General features: G+C 37.7%; 1 protein-coding gene across 4 annotated transcripts in view; it reads right to left on the reverse strand.

Moving 5' to 3' along the window:
• Positions 1 to 107: 107 nt before the first annotated feature.
• The window catches only part of MDN1 (midasin AAA ATPase 1), a 94,348-nt gene continuing 75,510 nt past the window's right edge, over positions 108 to 18,945 (reverse strand). For 3 of the 4 annotated variants that reach the window (XM_032183540.1, XM_032183539.1, XM_032183542.1), the window contains 21 exons: positions 18,698 to 18,870; positions 18,159 to 18,320; positions 17,881 to 18,018; positions 16,773 to 16,914; positions 15,723 to 15,898; positions 15,351 to 15,494; positions 14,504 to 14,642; positions 13,620 to 13,942; positions 13,224 to 13,385; positions 12,788 to 12,889; positions 12,381 to 12,582; positions 11,592 to 11,762; positions 10,218 to 10,375; positions 8,322 to 8,411; positions 7,231 to 7,346; positions 6,459 to 6,633; positions 5,716 to 5,789; positions 5,510 to 5,624; positions 4,496 to 4,559; positions 2,567 to 2,709; positions 108 to 1,124 (listed from right to left, as the gene is read on the reverse strand). In XM_032183540.1, coding sequence (XP_032039431.1) covers positions 936 to 1,124; positions 2,567 to 2,709; positions 4,496 to 4,559; positions 5,510 to 5,624; positions 5,716 to 5,789; positions 6,459 to 6,633; positions 7,231 to 7,346; positions 8,322 to 8,411; positions 10,218 to 10,375; positions 11,592 to 11,762; positions 12,381 to 12,582; positions 12,788 to 12,889; positions 13,224 to 13,385; positions 13,620 to 13,942; positions 14,504 to 14,642; positions 15,351 to 15,494; positions 15,723 to 15,898; positions 16,773 to 16,914; positions 17,881 to 18,018; positions 18,159 to 18,320; positions 18,698 to 18,870 — 3,158 coding nt within the window. In that variant the 3' untranslated portion in view covers positions 108 to 935. The remainder of the gene's footprint in view (positions 1,125 to 2,566; positions 2,710 to 4,495; positions 4,560 to 5,509; positions 5,625 to 5,715; positions 5,790 to 6,458; positions 6,634 to 7,230; positions 7,347 to 8,321; positions 8,412 to 10,217; positions 10,376 to 11,591; positions 11,763 to 12,380; positions 12,583 to 12,787; positions 12,890 to 13,223; positions 13,386 to 13,619; positions 13,943 to 14,503; positions 14,643 to 15,350; positions 15,495 to 15,722; positions 15,899 to 16,772; positions 16,915 to 17,880; positions 18,019 to 18,158; positions 18,321 to 18,697; positions 18,871 to 18,945) is intronic. The other variant, XM_032183541.1, reaches the window with a different exon arrangement.

An 18,945-nucleotide genomic window follows, 5' to 3' on the forward strand; every position in this document is an offset into this window, starting at 1 on the left:
TCACATGAAAATTCAGTTTTGTGCACTGCTAGAGAATGCTGTCTACTTCCATGTGGAAAATCCAGTTGATCAAAGCTTGAATAAATTAACAAAAAAGACAGACAGCATGATTACAAACAGTGGTACCTCTTTTTATTAGAGCCGACTATATAAGATGCATAGCTTCTGCAATGAAAAATCATGTCCATGCTTTAAGACATCTCCTTAATGAAACATGTCCTCAATGTCTGCCTTGGACACTGGGGCAAACTTCACAGTGTAAACTGATAACACAGGGATTACTATATGGCATTATTCATCAAACTCCCTGATGATATTATCAGCCAAAAATCAGCAACAATTCAACTGAATGCGTTTAACTGCAGAACAGTTTCAAGTATTCAAGTACTTAATTTTTTTGGTTGCTTAAAACCATCTGAACCATTAATTTTTATTTTTTTTTTATTTGGTTGCTTAAAACCTTCACCCATTTCCTCCCTCACCCCTTCCCAAAGAGGTGGCTAACCATCCGGGTGAAGCTAACGAGAACTTTTTTGCAAGACAGCTCAAGTACTTCTAACACAGAAATGCCTTCCAAGAAGCAAGACTGATTTTTCTTATTGCAATAGAGAGGAGTAGGAATAACTTTACCTCTTTGAACATTACAAATAACTTATTACTTAAAAGGAAAAAAAAAAAGTAATACAAGAGAAACTGAAGAAAGTTTTACATCATTTACGTAATAAGCAATGAAAAAACACCATCTCACCATTGCATAATCTCCACATGGGAGAATACACCTAAACCATTTTGTTCTCAGGCTGTCTGGCTGCCAGAGGGCAGCTCTTATATGTTAATCCTACTTAAAAAGAGACCTCAGGAACCCTCCGATGAAACGTCGTTTCATGTATTTCAGCAGTTTAGCAGCAATAAGGTATTCGTTTTGTCTACAAAGTCTACAAAGTGTCCGAGGCAGTCACCAGTTCAAACCACTGTCTGAGTGCGTCACTGAGAGTTTCTGGAAGCGCGTTCACATCCCTAAGGATCATGTAGAATGGGAATGGAAATTCTTCCATGTAAGATCTGATTTCAGGCAATTCTCCAGGTCCTTTGAATATAGGAACTTTAATGTCCAAGATGGAATCCTGTAAAAAAAAAAAAAAACTCACGTGACTACACAACTACACACATCAGTTATTCTGTTTTTCAATTTTTTATAATTCTCATCTGTTAAAGGTTAATAAGTTTTAATATTGAAAGGCACAAATATTCAACAGTAAATCAAGTCAAAAGCTGAACACAAAGCTCTTAAATATTTTTGCCCTTTTAAACAAAAGAGCTTTAATCAAGCTTCTGCAATACCAATTTCCATAAAGAAATCCTGCCTTCCTTAGTATTTTATAACTTTTACTGTTATCACTTTCCTTGTGCATTTGGTGCCTTCCCAACACTGTCATCTGTAAGTATTTTAAGGCTAAAAATGCAAGTTGAATTTATGCAGTGACTGAATGCAACAGGATTCTTTAGCAATGTTTTTAATTTCAACACTAAAAAAAACACAAATTCTGCTTGTAAAGGAACTTAGTTGCTCAAGTGTAGCAGCTCAGAAAATGAATAACCCTTGGGAAAAGGACATTTCACTGCCCAGAATTTTAGCTTGCCAGAGTAACTAGATTAGGTATAATCAGAGTATTGTAACAGCTTATCAGAAATAGTTGTTAGGTTTTCTATGAAAAAAAGGTATAAAAAGCAAATTTGAACTACAAAATTAGAATCTTCACCACATAATTCAAAGTGAAACTCAACTTCGTTCACTTATTAGTCTCCCTGAAAAGCTCCCAGAAACACTTCTTTTCCAGCTACTAAATATTCTATCCAGTTTTCTCAACTCAGGCACTACTCGCACACGCTTTTATGTCCCTTGTTTAATCTCATACTGGCTCCTGCTGTCATATCAAGTGGAAACTGCTGTCAGAAAAGATCATGTTCTACCAAAATTGAGGCAGAAGAACGCATCCCTTAGGGTCCCCAGCACAAGAAGGTCACTGATATAGAACAAGTCCAGAGGAGGGCCACGAAGATGATAAAGGTGTTGGGAGCACCTCTCCTGTGAAGACAGGCTGGGGTTGTTCAGCCTGGAAAAGAGAAGGCTCCACTGGGATGACCTTACAGCAGCGTGCCAGTACCTAAGGGAGGCCTACAGGGGGGCTGGAACTAGGTGATCTTTAAGGTCCCTTCCAACCCAAACCGTTCTGTGATTCCATGGTTACAGAAACTTTGGATTTACCAGCCTGCTAGCTACTTCTCTGGAGAAGAAAATCTACAGCCACTATACTTTAAGATAGAGTTCCGATTTAGATTTTGTGACATGGAAGCTTTTTTTGTGTGTTTTTAAACACTAAAGAGGATAAACATAAAAATAGGAAGAAATCCTACAATATTTCACACATGAAAAACTGAAGCTGGCCTAAATACCTTTGACCTCTGCAAAAGATGAAATAGCTCTAAAGCACTACAAAGACAAGAAAAAGATTTGCTTTGGTTTTCACACAGCACTTGAACACTTTTCCCTTGTTCACTGACTTACCCGGGAATTAGGATTGTCCAGCACTACGAAAATAACAAAGATATTGGCATTCTGAGCTGCTTGGACTGCTGCTGTCACTCGTTCCTTGCCTTCCAAGAAGAGTCCTCTTCCATCAGATACAATCAAAAGCAGCTGTGCTGTTTCTTGAGCACAGAAAAAAATAAAAATCCAGTAAATTAGAGTAAGGCATTTAAAAGGCAAATAGACTATTTTTTGTTAGTTTTGTGGCTATAATGCAAAAATCCCCAGAGCTTTCTTAACTTCCTTAAGTCTTTATCAAGTAGAATTCTATGAGTTAACATTAAGTTGCAGATACAGGTGGGTGAAAGAAATCTGTTGTTTGTTTTTTTTCCACTGTATGAAACCATTGAGATCAACTGGTAAAAAACAACAAAAAAAATAACTGTCCATCACAAGGAAAGACAAAAATGCATGAAATATGCATAAGGAATTGAGTCATAGGCTTCTCTTTCATGCCCGGTAGGTGCCTAGGAGTTCAATACCGTCTGGATTTTAAGAGTCCAGCCTTGGTGAAGTTGCAGCTGCTGCAATGAAATGGGAAGAGTCCAAATCTACTCCTCCAATATCAGGAACCTATGGACGCACCTATATTAGCGTTTCATTTTGGAACACAGCACAGTGAGACTATGCCTTTGAGACAGGTTTCCATATTGTCTTCTCTTTACCAGGCTTGGCTCACCTCACAAAGCAATACTGGAGCACACAGAAGGAATTACTTTCGGATGAAACTAAACCAAAAGACAGGCTCCGGAGGCGCAGCCAAGGCAACCACTACCAGGCATTCAGGACTTGGGACCACATGAGCTAGTCTGAAGTAACCCCCCTGACACATACCCAGCACAAATGCTGGGTTCCTCAGCACTAATCATTTTGCTAGAGACATTTTACTTGCTCACTTTGCCTCTGGAGCCAGAGATATATCCCTCTAAAGAGGTATTCTACCTAAGTTATATGCCTACTATCTTTTAATGACAATGGAAATTACAGTAACTAGTCACAGCCCCTCCCTCTCATCCCCCTAAGCATAATATCTAGGGAGAGATGCAGAACATTCCTCCTTTTCTGCAGACAGTGCTTGCTCTTTTTACAAAGAGGGGTGATATATTCCACTGCCTTTTCTCCTGCTAGCTCCCTGATTCTGGGGCTTGCTGCTGCACTCTGACCTAACTCCCCAGGACAGGATGCAGCCCCCACTCAGAATATCCCAGCAGCCGCGGATTATAAATCCTGGACTGCCCACTTCTTGGAGTACTTTAACAAAAAAACTTTTGAAAATATGGGTGTCACCATGATAAGCTTCTAACGAGCACAAGGCAGTCTCTTAGGCTAATTGTGGGTCAGCCATAAAGTGGTAACTACTCTAACTGTGGGTCAGGCATGAGGTAAGAAGCCTCCCAGCTTCTCCTGGAAACTCAAGCAGCTCATGACCAAAGTCTGCATCACAGTGAAAGACATGAAGGAGGCAAACCCGTACCCTCCTCAGAAGCACGCTTCTGGGTACCTATGGGAGTCAAGCTCTTGCTCACAGAAAGTGCTGAGGTCAAGACCAGAAATGTCGAGGGATTTCAGGCTGCTAGGAGGCTGGATGATGCCAGAAAGCAAGCACTGTCTAGGGCTTAAACATGATCTGGAAACATGACCCAACAGGGTACGGCAAAGCACACCTTTTTAAAAAGTTTTAAACAAAATTTCAGTGAACTACTGACTGATATGAGGTAGGCGTCTTCTGGGGTCTGAGCTAAACTTTAACCAAACATTCCTTTTGACAAAGCAAAACCCAAAGCAGCCCTAAGGCAAGTGACATCTCTGTGTCATCCCAGTCTTTCTGCCAAGGTATTACTCTAGGGCTGTAGTGACTCTGGGACATTGTGCTGCCTCAGCAGCAAACATACTAATAAGAACACTCACCTGGATTAATATTTTGAGACAGCTGCTGTGCTGCAGCAAACATACTCGATGATGATTCTAGAAACTGCAGAAGAAACATAAGATAAAAGTTACCTTATAAAATACTAAACATAGGAATGATAACATTTTAAATAACACATTGCTGTATTTTAAATGCCGAGATAGTTTAGCTTGACCACCTGCACAGATGCATTCCTTGGCATTTTCTTGCATTAACTCCTGTTTGAATTTAGTACATGCTTTTGAATTAGAGAATCTTTAGAAAATCCTTCGATCTGGATTTAAAAATTTCCATTGCTAATAAGGCCATCAAAACTTCAGTAAACTGCTTAAGTGATTAATGACATTAAAAAAATACACCCTATTTCTAGGCTGAACTTCTCTGCCTTTGACTTGAAACAAACTTATCTAGCCACATATTCTCCATTAATAAGACATCAGCTGTCAAATACTCCCAATTTTGCTATTTCTAAGATTACATTTGAGCTATTTTGGTCTCTACTTTTTCATTTAGTATTAACAGAATATCACCTTCAAATTTGGAAAGGTAAGAGTACAAAAACCTTCCTAAAAGCAGAAAACTTTGCAGAAATCCAGGAAGTAATACCACAGAAAGTTATTTTCTTCAGGAAGCAGCCAAGTCTGACAAAGATACAGGCTGACAAACAAAGCTGTTGTTCTTCCTGGAATCCAAGACATAAATCTTCAAGCTCCCAGAAACTTAGGTAGTTTGTCACTGTGGCACAGACAAGAGTAAGACTGAGAGCTTATACCCAGAAATGTTTGTGACCTGGCACAGAGAAAGATGAAGGTGACATAAATCAGAAGTATGAGTGAGAAAAAAAATCTACTTTCACAAGATCATGTGATAACTCGTTGTTACCTAATGAGTTATTACACACTTAAATATCAACAACCAGTACAAGTTAAAGCAATCATGAAACCACCAAGCTGCTGTCGTCTTGGCCTGGAGAGAATTTGCAAACCTGGTGTCCTGGAGGCATTCTTGCGTACCTGAGCTATTTTTGTTTTCTTCTGCTGAAATTTGCAAAGGCGCAATATCCGTGTCCCCGACTGGTCGCTGAACTGTTCGTGGAAGGGGTGCAGCAGCTGAACAGTCTCTCCAAAGCTTTAGAGAAAAAATTTATAGTGTGAAACCAGTACTTGCATTCTGCTCTAAAAATCTTAAAGAGAAGTGTCTATATTTTAAGGAAACTCACCTATACACAGCAATTTGTCCCACTTCTAGAAGAGTCAGTGCATTCCCAATAACTGCCAGGGATTCATACGCAAGCTGTGAAAGAAGGAAGTTAAATGAAAAATAGGGTACTGCAAGTTTTTCTCAGTTCAGTATTCAATACGAAAAATGTTACTGAAACTATTTTTCAGTATCTAGTAAAACAAGTGAAGGGGCTGCTTATCTTTTTTCCTGTTATATTTATGTGAGATAGTCATTGACATAAAAATACACTAGTTCTACTTGAAGACTTCTGCTGACTGATTTAGACAGCAGATTAGATTTAGACCACTTTGGACAGGCTAGGGAAATAAAGACTGAAGTGACTATTTTGGAGGAAACACGCATTTTTCATGAAGACCTACATGAGAGCTATAATGAACTAATATTTAACCCCCCCCCCCCATGAACTACATAGCTAAGACAACTAAGAAAACTACAAAAATAATTTCCCAGTGGATATGCAGACCTCTGTCTAATGAGTTTATTATCTTCTCCTTTCAGTTAAATTTCACTGACCTTTTAGCAACAAGTCTCTTAGGCATGAAGTCACAAGAATTCGAGCCCATGGATCAGACAAATAACTGCCCTAGAACCACCAGCCAGCTTTCCAACAGCCACCACTTCTGCATGAAATAGGTGAGCTGCTGACATATGCATCAGCCAGGGATAGTCTCTTTATAGTCCTTCCAAAGTGTTTTTTGTTGTTTATCTGTTTGTTTTTACCTGTTTAGAGTGATTGTCTATCATACTAGAGGAATCATCAATCGCCAAGCAAATCTGGTACTGTCGTTTACTGGGCTTGGTCCTTCGCAACCAGATCTTATCCTTCCGGAACTGGCTGGCAATATAGGGGATCACTTTGCGCATGTTCAATCTTTTCCCTGTTCTGTAGTCTCCTCTGAAAGTTAAGAAAGAAAAATATAGTTACAGAGCTTATCAATAAATACCTCATTCCAGAGATCCTGACATATGCAGCATATGTAGCAAAATACTTGCAATATTTTAGGAAATTAAGTAAAATAAGCAAATAAGAATTACTATTTTTGAATATCTTCATTTAGGTATAAATAAAAATAAAACAAAATAAAATGCCCGTATTTCTAATACAAGATTGATGTTCTGTGCTCTTAAAAGTTCTTAAACCTAGGTACCTAAAATGGAAGACGTTGCATTTAGACCCCTCCACTTTGCAACAATACAATTTACATTCTGACATTTAACAACATCTGTGACTCAACAGCATTTCACAGGTTGAAGTTGGTTTGATCAGCAGCTGCACAGAAGAAAAAAAAATATAGGAGGCAGTATCCTCAGGATAAGCACTTACCACTACATCACATTTGTGTTTCATAAAATAACCTGAAGTTCCGATACAGAAGTAAAATTAAGGCATTTGCAAAGAGGAATAATTGCTAAAATAAGAACTTTAACTGTAGAGATACAAAATACCCCCCAAAAAGGCGTTTAAAAAAACTTCACAAAAGTCCCAACTTACTTCAGCTTGGCTGCCTGCGTGGGTTCCAGTATGAGCCGTAGCTGTTCACAAAGCTGCTGTGACAGAGGAGCTGTCAGTACTAAATACCTCTGCCACAACTGGGCTGCCTCCTTCTCCTACAACATCGTACATCACAGAAAAAAATAAAAAGTGAATTATGTAAAAAGTTGGGAAGCACCGCCTGAAAGAAAAACAAACCTCTGTGTACCAAGGAGGAGGTAGCATCAGCTGAAACTATACAGGGGTCTACAAACGTAAGGACAACAATTTGCTTTCGAATAAGAACGTTCCCTGCTGCTACAAAACCGCAATGCACGAGGACTGTTCCTCTAGGAACTTGGGCATTGCTGCTGATACAGGAAAATCTTGCAGTGGCTACCATCTGGTAGTTCACAGTGCATGAAGGCAAGCCATGGGCATGGGGTGCTTGGGGACATGCTTTAGTGGTAGACTTGGTACCGTTACATGATGGCTGGAGGGATGAATGGGTCTTTTCCTACCTAAGTGATTCTACAATAAAGGTTCTCTCTCAGCCCTCACAAATAACATTAATTATAATTCAGCAAAATGATGAAGTCTCTACACTGGCAATTTCATTCAGGAATGACTTCCAAACATGGCTTATTATTCATGACTAGGACAGTCAGAGCAAATATCTACCACCAGATTCTGGTTCTCTTACTCAAACTCCACCACTGCAACTGAAGAAGGCAGCTCATGTTAATAATAATTTTGTGAAAGCTGCATCCAGCACTTAACTACAGGTGATAATTCAAAATGGAAGGAGCTTGGCAGGGCCAAGAAAAATGTTTTTAATGATGTAAGTTTTAGAAGTTATCAACAGAGTAACTTTCTGCAGATAGCACGTTCAAAAAAAGATCTGAAACATGACCCTGCTTTAAGAATACTGTTGTTTTGTTTGTTTTATTAGCTAAGTTAAACATAACAAAACCCAGCATTTAAATCACACCATTTTGAACGTTTAGATTCCAGCCTGCTTGACTTCCTCAACACTTCAGCAGTAAAACAATATAAAATAATGAATTGTAGGGTTCTTAAGACAGAGTTGACACTAAAATGAGGTCACTAACCTCCTCTGGAGTTCCAGGCTGCTGTGTTTGCCAAGCTTCCAACTGCCTTTCAAGTTCCTTTCTCAGCTCTTCAGGATCTCTAACGATGTGCTAGAAGTGTAGTTACAAGATTTATGAGACAGTAAAATAAGTTCATATATCTGCCAGTCCCCAAACCTCAGCAAACTATAAAACAGGAAAAGGGCACTGTTCATATTCCTTTAGACATAAAAACACCTGAAAGATTTGAAGACTTCATTTTAAATCTCTTTTGTTAGCTTCCACGTACATGAAGTACAAATATCCTCCCCCCAAATACCTACCTATAAACAAAGCTAGGCACTTCTGTACAGACATCGAAAATAATCAAGTACAGAACCACAAGACAATTTGAATGAACTACCCTGCCAAACACCAGATCTAGTGTCAGTATAATGGAGATCAAACTAATATTACATGGCTGTTATCTTCCAAAATAAAATATTCTTCAGTTAATTACATTTTTTTAAAAAATCATCATTCAAACCACTTCAAAAGGATTGAATGACACCTTCCTCTTCACATGCCAGCACTTACTGTTTGATAAACCACTCTGTTGAAGGGTACCTAAGCTGTATTACATTTCTTTAACTTTTTTTGTAATTTCAGCGACTTCTGTTCCTTACTTTTAAAACCATAACTTAGACAAGCAGACATGTATGGTCTGCATAACCCACAGGTTTACTGGGTTAAGAAAAATAAGCCTGTGAATGCAAATTCAACAATATCAATAACTTAAATCCTTCAGAAGCAGCAACAATCCCACTTGTCACCTACTGCAGGTTTGAGGAAGGGAGGAAGAATGTACGTGCAGGGGGCTTCTTCCCTCTCCCTCACCTGCTGAAAGATGAGATTTGCACTTCTCCCCCAGCAAAGTTTCTCCTTTACTCTTGAAGTGATGCTGCAACAGCTCCCCCTCCTGTTTGAGGTTATGCATATCAACTGCAGCACCTATCTATTCTGACAGAAGCAGAACACACTTCAGCAGCCTCTTCCCAAAGGGCTATCATTTCACATTTAGCAGTAAGGTAGAAATATCAGGTCTAGCCGACACACAATGCATATAGGAACACCTTTCTATGGCGTGTGTAGAAACAGTAAGATGCTTCCCTCAAAGTACATACTCTGGACACACTATTAAGAGTGGACGTTCTGTACTTCTAAAAAACAGACACTAGAAGTATTAATTCTTCATCAACTGGGTATGCACCACCTATGGCTTCTATGCCATAACCCTATGATAAAATGCACTTTTTACAGCTACCAATATCAATTGGAAAACTGTGCTGTACAAAGATCTAGGAAGATGATCTAGGCTGTAACAGTATATTTTTTAATTGCAAAGCTCATATAAGGCTCGCAAGTGTTCCAGAATGTTTGCAATTAGCTTTAAGGAAGCAGTGTGTTGCAATGATGAAACTGAAGGTAATTTTTTCTCCAAAGTGGTATTTTAGGTGTTTTAGGTATTTATGTGTCAATGAAATTGACACATAGCTGTCTCATCATTCTGAACCCTTTTTTATCTTAAGGTCACACACCCTCACCTATTGCTTTCTGCTCCACTCAAACATTTTATCAGGAGATTCAGCTGGGCAAAACAGTTCTCGACAGTTACAAACAAAAGGTTTCTTTTTTAGGAGTGAGGATTGGATCTTGCTACTAAGAATGTGGAAGAATTTCCATTTTAAATGCATCATTCAGCTGCATATACAACAGTTGGTATTGTGTTACTTTTCATTTGCTATTAAAGAAAAGCACGCTGCTGAGTTATCTGAATCAATGCAATTCTAAACTTCGGCATTCACAGAGTGTCATTAACTCAGGTCAATGAAAACAGACAGTTCCTGTACTGGCAAGAAGATGTATTAAGTATCATACCTGGGAAGTATCCGTCAAAAACTGATGGGCTGTATGTATGGTAGAGTCCTTGCTTCTCTCTGGCTTTTCTTCAGCTGCTTTTGGTAACTTTTCTGTTGTAGAGTCACTGGCATCTTCAGAGTCAAAATTCTGGATCTCTGGCTCCACTTCACCTGGTCCTACAATCACAAAATTGTGGATCACACAATACAGCAATTGGTATTGCATCTCGACTCTTTTCAAAGTCTCTCACAATGTTTCATAATGCTCAGGCATTATTTTTTTTTTAAGAGAAGTGCACAAATATTAAGACAGAGGAACAGAGTGAATACAAGACCTTGCAACTCAAAGAACATAAACCATTTTGCAAAACAAACCAAGTGCTAGTGAACACATCTTTAATGCTTGAAAATTCCATTAGTGACGTACATTTTTCAACCTACACAGCCTCTCTGAGCAAGTGACAAGAAGAAAAAAATTGAGAACATTCACAAAGAAAACAATCTTTTCTTATCTCATTTTTTACTCTCTACTTCAGTAATGGAAAAATTTCCTCTAAATCAGAATTCAATTTACAAATAAAGGACCAGACTGAAGGTTTTCTTTTATTCTTGTTTATACTATACTATTAAACAACTATTTTTTTTTTTTTAATTTTTAAAGAATTATTCTAAGAACAAAGCAAGAATTACATGGAAAAGAAAAATAAACTGCTTGCATGTATGCCTGTACCATAAATTTCTTATTACATTTAAGTGAAGAGATTAAACCTGAAGAGAGTAGGAGAGGAAAAGGCAAATTCAGGCTGGTAAAACTCATTTTCTATCTCCAGCCAGCTTTTGTGTTGTTTGGTATGAAAACAATCCAAACTTCCAGGCTGCAGCGTCATTTACTTAAATGCACCAAAATTAAACTTGTGTGAGGCAGTCACTTTTATTTCATTTTCTATTTATGAAAGAAAGTAGTGAGACAATGACACTACAGTGCTATGTCACCTGATACTGTTCAGTCCTCAATTTTCTGATGTTTTATCCAAAATTACAAATAAAAAAAGTTGATTTACATGGTGCTGATGCTGGTGTCACTGCAATCTATTGTTATATGCCCATTAATTGTGTTTAAGACTGCGGAAAAATGCTTGGTTTTCACTTCTTCAAAGAAGTTCATAAAGATTAGAGACCTTTAACTAGAAAGAAAGCAGCAAACCACTCTGTCACTTAACCAATTTAGAAAAAAGGCTAATGCTGGTTACCAGACCAGAGTAAAAATACTGTTGCAGAAAAACCAATTGATGTTTTAATCTTACAGAATGTATCCACTACATGCAAATGTAAATACCTACATACATGTATAGACATTAACACTTGTGTTTATAATGGTTTTAAGTTAACATACCAGGATTTTTAGAGGCAGTAGACTTCATTTCTGGCTTCAGCTCCTCTGTGTCTACTGCTGTGAGATCCTCATCGTTCTGCATTTCTGTTTCCATAGCTGCATCTTCAGAATCTCCCTCTTCGTTTTCGTTTAGAGGCATTATAGGTTTCTCCTGCTCCTTGCTAGCCACATCTATACAAAGGCAACAAGACTCATTAAGGAGGGAGAGGAAGGAAAAAGGAGAGTGACAAAGAAAAGCCACTGCATTTAAGTTTTACTGAACTGCACAACAGAGCTGAGCTATTGTCTCAAAACATTTATCTTTCACCGTGCTGTGCCATGTTGTGTCAATGAGCTATTGCTCTGAAAATCTGAAGAATAAGACATTACTTTAATAAAAAACAATTTAAGGTCAGTTTAGAGGAATACTTTTGAAGAGTCACCACTTCATTTGATACAGAATAAAGAACCTGTTGCATTAATCTATGTATTTTGAACATGTGGTAACAATGTGGGCCTCAAAATAAATGAAATGAGATGAATAAAACGAGAGAAAATATTTTAAATAGGTTTAACACACTAAAATCCCATTTTATGAGCGAATGCACTATTTTCAAACGTTATCATTAGCCTGTACCTGATTACCAAAGACAGCATTCATTGTAACGAAATAGTGTTATGCCTTGCAAAGCAAGAATGTTAAATGTGACCATCAAAAAAAACAAAACCACCCAAAAAACTACAGCAAATAGGAACTTTGGGATTTGATTCTAGAATGACAACTCTTTACACTCAGAAATATCACCGTACCATAGGTCTGTGCATCATAGCATTCGGAGCCTTCTTTAATATGTTCAAACGCATCAGCTTCTTCCACGTTTTGTTTAGGTTGAGTTGTATTCTGCTTTGCTTCACTGCTGGATTCTATGGTTCTCAGTCGCTTGTGGATATGTTCATTGTGATCTCCCATGGAGCGCTCATTGTCTGCCTGACCAGGTTTCCTCTTGAAACTCTGAAAAAAAAACAAACAACCACCATGAACTTCAGGTGAGGTGCAGACAAACACAGATTAGAACATGAGTTCTAACAAAGAGAAACAGACCTGAGTATTTGCTGGTTAATATCAAGTCATTCAAATTAGGTACAAAACTTAAAAAAAAAAAAAAAAAAAAAAAGGAAAAAATGATAAAATTATTAAAAAAAAGAACAAGATGAACCTGTGTATTCTTTCTGCTTTGCTTTTCAGAAGCCATCCGGGCCATACGTGTGGATTCATGACCTTCTGATTGATTTGCACTTGCAGCTCCACTTCCATATTCCTGAGGCACACACAAAAAAATTGAAACTGTAACTGAAAAGGTATTTAGCAACCATTGTAGTCAAATTTTAGAAATTAAATTGAATTGCTGTGCAGCCTTCTCGTGCTAATGAAGAATGGCTCAAGAACTGCAAATACTGGCAGACCAAGAATTAGCCTAAACCTACCACACACTTCACTGCTAGGAAGATATCTTCATTTTTTAGGTGAATTTCTAAACGCTGTTCTAAAATTGCATCTTAGACACTTCTTAAAATATGGCAGCAGTTCTTTGATTGTAGCTTAAAAACATACAGGTCGAGCATTTTCTAATCAGACACTTCCACATAGCTTACCTCTTTAGATTGGTCTTTTTCTGAAGCCTCCCCAGCTAGTTCTACAGCACTGTCACTCTGCAGGTTTTCTTGCCCAGTCTGCCCTTGTGTTTCGTGCTCCATTCTTTCCTCAGACTCGGGAATCTGCTCATCTGTCTCTGGATTATCTTTGTCCTCCTCTGCCTGAAATAAGATCAGTTTATTTTAACATTCTAAAAAGCATGGGGAAGCAGAAGGCCGAGGAAGTAACTGGAATACAGGTAGAAATACACCAGATAAATAGTAAGCAGATCTGCCATCTTCATAAAAATTCTTACTAACATCCCACCGCAATATCAAGTTTGTCTCAAAGTAACAGAGGACAATGAAGTCTCAGGGAAAAAAAAAAAATACAGGCTTTTATTTATTACTCTGTACCTGAGGTTGAAGGCCTTGGTCACCAGCAGGGATTCCCTTCTCTTTCTCCTCTTCAGGAGATTCATTTTTTTCCTCATCAGGTGGTTGCGACTCTTCCTCTTCTGCTTCCTCAGTGTTCTCAGTATTTCCTTCTTGATCATCAGCATCTTTCTCTCCTTCATCTTCCTTTTCCTCTTTATCTTCAGAAATGCCTTCTTCAGCAGGTTCTGCATTTTGATCTCCTTTTTCTGCTTCACTGGCATCCTCTTCATTCTGATCTTCTGTATTCTCTGCCTCATTTAAGTCAGCAGGTTTGTCATCTATTTCAAAAGTATTCTCTTCTTCTGCATTAAAAAGTCAGAAACGTATAAAAAGCTTTCAGGGAAATACAGAGACAGTGAATACTAATGATATAAACAGAACAAACCGACGCAACCTAACAGAAAAATCTTACAGAAAAACTACTGAGAATTCTGTAGTCTATGGTTTTCTATAGCAGGTAATTTAAGTGTCGCAGTTAGTTTGTAGCTGACAACACATTTTAATCTAACATATTTGATGGTTAGTTGATTTTAAGTGCAAATTCTTCTAAGTATCAGGAAAAAAACAAAACCAAAAACAACCGAAGAAACAAGGAGCTTCTAGAATAAGTTAGGATGTATCACTTGGCTAACATCTGAAAATATGCTCCACAGCGTGCACTGAAGACAAGTAAAGAAAAATGCTGTGATGTTGATTTCTAGCCTGATATTTTGATATGTGGAGCTGAAATTGCAGTTTCTTGTTATATAGAATTCTACCACCATCACTTCTCTTTATAGAGAAGAAAAGCTCATTATCTGACTCTTCCTCCATTATTTCCACTTGGCTTTCATCTGGGAATCTGTAGAGATTTTCAGCTGTACCTTCACCTTCTTTCTCCTCATCATCACTCTTCTCATCATTCTCCAGGTTCAAGTCATCAGGAAGGTCCAAAGGTTCAACTTCAGGCTGCTTTTCTTGCTGGCCATGATAAGGATCTACTTCATTCTCATCATACTCACGCTGTAACCAAAAGGATAAGGAAAAAAACAACAGGTACATGGTAAGTGAGGGGAAAGGCAAAGATGAGAAATAAGCCACAAGTGAATTCTTTAGTACACAAAAATACCAAATACAGTATTACATTTTGATCAATTAAAAATGAATTTTCAATGATACACATCCACACGTATAAATAGCAGAAAAGACTAATTTTTGCAACTGCATCTACATATACTGGTACTTCTTCAAAACAGCATCATGTGTTCATAGTATTTTCCTAGATTAAAGACTGAACAAAATCTACACTCTTGCACATGGAAAATGCACTCTTGCACACTATGGAGAATCTTCAGACATACTACAGTCAGGTGTTTGGGATGAGTCCCACTGACTTCAGATGCTTCTGTCGCTACACACAACAGAACAAGGACTTTCTAGCTTTGTCCATCAAAATATCAGTTCAGTGTAAAGCCTTTCTTAAAAGCCATTACACATTCTGACTAGTTCAAACAAAAATTCTTTTGAGTTATATGTATATTTTCTGATGGATAATGAATTAGTGTTTTTTTTTTTTTTTTTTTTTTTTTTTTACTCCAAAATGAACTAACTTTTCTGAATGTATTAAGTGTCTTCACTGTTACATAAAAAACATTTCGAATTCTCAGGAATGCATGACATGAGCAACAGAATACAGTTTATCAGCAAGACATTCTAAGTAGTCATTTTTACCTCATCAATTTGTTCATGGATTTTCTCTTTATTTTCATTATCCTCTGTTTGATCCTCTTTTTCTTCATCCTTGGGAGGCTGTTTTTTATTATCTTTGGTTCCTGTACCCAAATTGTCATCTTTTGCAACAAGTTCAGAATCCTCCTGTCAACCAACAAATCCAGAAGAAACTCATTATGCTACCTGCTTCTCAGTCTGAATAACAAGACAACTCCTACAAGAACAAAGACACTAAACACTAAATAATTTAGGATATCCTCAAATTATGGCCTTCCAAGACCAAAGAGTCAGGTATGTAAGGGAGTACGTTCCTAGTTTGTCATCTCAAGAGTTTAATTCCTTTGTTGTTATTCTTCTCCCTTTTCTCTTTACCTCATCCATTCCTGGTCCAGTTTCTTCTGTTTTACTACTGGCATCATCATCATCATCATCATCTTCATCTCCCCAGAGCCTCTCATCCAGCTTCTCATCAGCTTCAGCATTATCAAGATTTCCCATTTGCTTATCCAGCTCCTCCTCTTCCTCCTCATCAGATTTTTCATCATTTTCTGTGCACAGTTCAGAATGTGTCTCAGTTCAGAGAAGATAAAGCTAACAAACAGCCACACTTAACACCTTAAATTCATCAACCTATACATTAAGCCATGCAGAAAAAAACACATGCACCAACACCCAGAAGAGCAGGGGCCTAGTTACACAGTTCGGGGTGCTCTTTTGGACAGACAGACACCACCAGTCTCTCCCTTAAACTAACAAGTGTCAGGTGTTAAATATGAATGATTTCATCTCTGCAATTCTTATCTTCTCCCTCCTCCATTTTCCAAATGTTTGGCATTACTGGGAGAGGAAAGATCCATTCTATTAGTTTTATAATGTCTGTTCTTTGCTGATGACCTTATTCTTGGCACTTGGTCAAGAATTTTTTGAGTAGGTTGATGCTACTGTAGTTTGTAAGTCACATTAATTTCAGATGTTCCAAGTGTTACCTTCTAAAGTGATAAAACTTGCGTGAATAGCAAGTTGAAAAATAGCATTTGGCAAAGTTGTGGTTTTTTTTTCGACTGCTTGTAAGTTAGTAATAGTTTTCTTAGTCACATTTTCAAGTTAACTACAGCCACATTCTTTTGTAAGTGAACAACTCCACAAAGTCAGTAACTATTTTTTTTTTTTTTTTAAATGTATCTATGGGTCACCTTACAACAGGAAGAAGGAACCAACTCCCTTTGTTCCAAAACCACCAGAGTAACAGAGGAGAGAAAATATTTAATTTGTAAACGTCTTAGGATTCATATACAAATGACACTACTCTTTTTTGTTGAACACTGACTTTTTCAGCATATGCTTCAATATATGAAAGTATCAACCATTACTGGATTCATCTATTACATTTCTTATAAGTTTGCCTTTGTGTAAGAACCAAACCTTTTTTCTCCTGTTCTCCATCATGCATTTTTCCTTCAAAGTCCTCTGACATTTCAATTGCATTGTCTTCTCCTTCAATGTCTGGCTTAGAATCTTGATCCTCTTTTTCCTTCTCCTTGTCCTTTTGAAAAGAGTCTTCTATCTGAATTGTTGGTAAAACCAGAAGTTACACCAGACCTTGCCTATATATTAAATCTTAAAGCACCACAACAATGTTTTTAAGTTGATATACAAACATAAAAGCCAACCTAAATGGGAGACTAAAAGCAATTTCATGTTTCTTTACTTAAAGCATCTAATGCATCCCATTGTTTCTTAACATGGATCTCAAGTATTATTTTTTTTGTGTGTTCATTAAAGCTAGGATAATTTTTATTTCAACCCATCTGTTCAAGAGAAGGAGCTATATCATTAAGCTACCAGTTGATATTTTTAAGGGGTTCTGACTAACTATAACCTCGTGTTAGGTTATCTGAACTACATTCTGGTCATTTTAGAGCCAGCTTTTCATTTCTTGTATGAAATTACTAGTCTTAAAAGTAAAGCATAATATGTGCAAAGTGAATTAAGCCTCTAAAGTTCAGCTTGGAGCCAGACAGGTCAACCATCTTGTGCCCCTTATCAGCATTCTAAATTCAGCATGACTTCACAGAAAGCCACCACAGAATGTTTCAGTAACTCTAAATAGACCTTCTCAGCCTGAAGGTCCAGGTAAACTCATTAACCCCACTGTACAGCTTCTGCAAGTCAGCTGTCTCTCCAAGCAAGCATGTCATTGTTTCCAATCAAGTCACAGATGAGTTAAAGCTTTGTATTTTTTTCCATTACTCTACACATTCCTCCCCAAAATCACTCAGACCTACAACAATATGTTCAGTAACATGCCCAAACCAGTCTCCAGTATTGACATACATGTAAAACCAATACAAACTGCTGTTTATTCCTTAACCGTGGAGCAGTTAAGAATGTTGCTCGAGAAAGAAATGCTAGTGAAACAAAACAAATATTTGCAAGTAAATGGAAACAGCCTTTGTTTAGCATATATTTGATTTAGTCTCAATTTTGCTTACTCTCCCCTCCCTATTTCCCCCTCTACCAAAAAACTTGCCTGATCTTCACTTTCTATTTTGTCGCTCACATCCTTCTTGCCTTCCCCATCTCCAATGCCACCCTCCTCATAGTCGTGAAACTGTGTTGCTCCCTCTCCAGCTTCATCTTCAAGTAATTCTTTTGGCAGACAAAACCCCTACAAAAGCAAACAGAAACTCAAGTCATTCTGTAGTAGTTTTAGACTTAGACATCGTTAGACTTAGTTGATATTTCAAGACTTGTGTATAAATTAAATATATGCTTACAATATATATACAGTTATCTCTAAAAACTTACCTTTTGGGCAAGCTCTGTAAAAATGCTAGTTAGAACAGAAAGCAATTTTCCAGTACTCCGGTGAGAAGCCAGTGAAACAGTGAGGTAGAACAGGATAAGCTCTGAATATTTGCAAAGCATGGGCTTCAGACGCACCAGCAAATAGCAGGACTGGTTGAAGAACTGCAGTTAAAAAAACAAAGACCAGCTGTCAAACATGGTTACATACATACTGAGATACACCTCAGAGAGGGTGACAATAGATTCTTAAAACAGATGCTCAAACCAGAAGTATCAGTAAGCACATTTAAATGCGAGCTATAAAGTTCCCAGAGCTTTTCCGGCTTTCACATTTCACAGAAACAAAAACTTTCCCTTCTTACTAAAGGAACATCTGGCTTTTGCACTACAAAAGAAAACTACATTTGGCTACGATCTCTCTCATGCTTCTAGCTCTAAGGTATTGGGCAATAATAAGCAATGCACGTTTGATCAGCAAAGTTGACAACTCCCAATTACTGAGACCCTTAAGCCAAGAGCTCCTGAGAAAAACAATTTACCTTATGTTTATCTGAGGTGTAATCTTCCCCGTAAGATTTCAGACTCTTCATGAGTTCTGAAACTGTTAAAATTACTTTCTGCACATGCAAGGAATCCACATCAGCAGAGATATCTTCATCCAAAAGCTTAGTTAAATGTCCTTTTTTAATCACGTCAAATGAAGCTGCATCCTCTTTGATTGAAAAATAAAAGAAAAAAGATGGAAATAAAATCTGACATTCTGGAGTGTCATACTAAATCTAGAAAT

This window comes from Aythya fuligula, chromosome 3 (assembly GCF_009819795.1).
Source record: "Aythya fuligula isolate bAytFul2 chromosome 3, bAytFul2.pri, whole genome shotgun sequence".
In the NCBI taxonomy this organism is placed as follows: Eukaryota; Metazoa; Chordata; class Aves; order Anseriformes; family Anatidae; genus Aythya; species Aythya fuligula.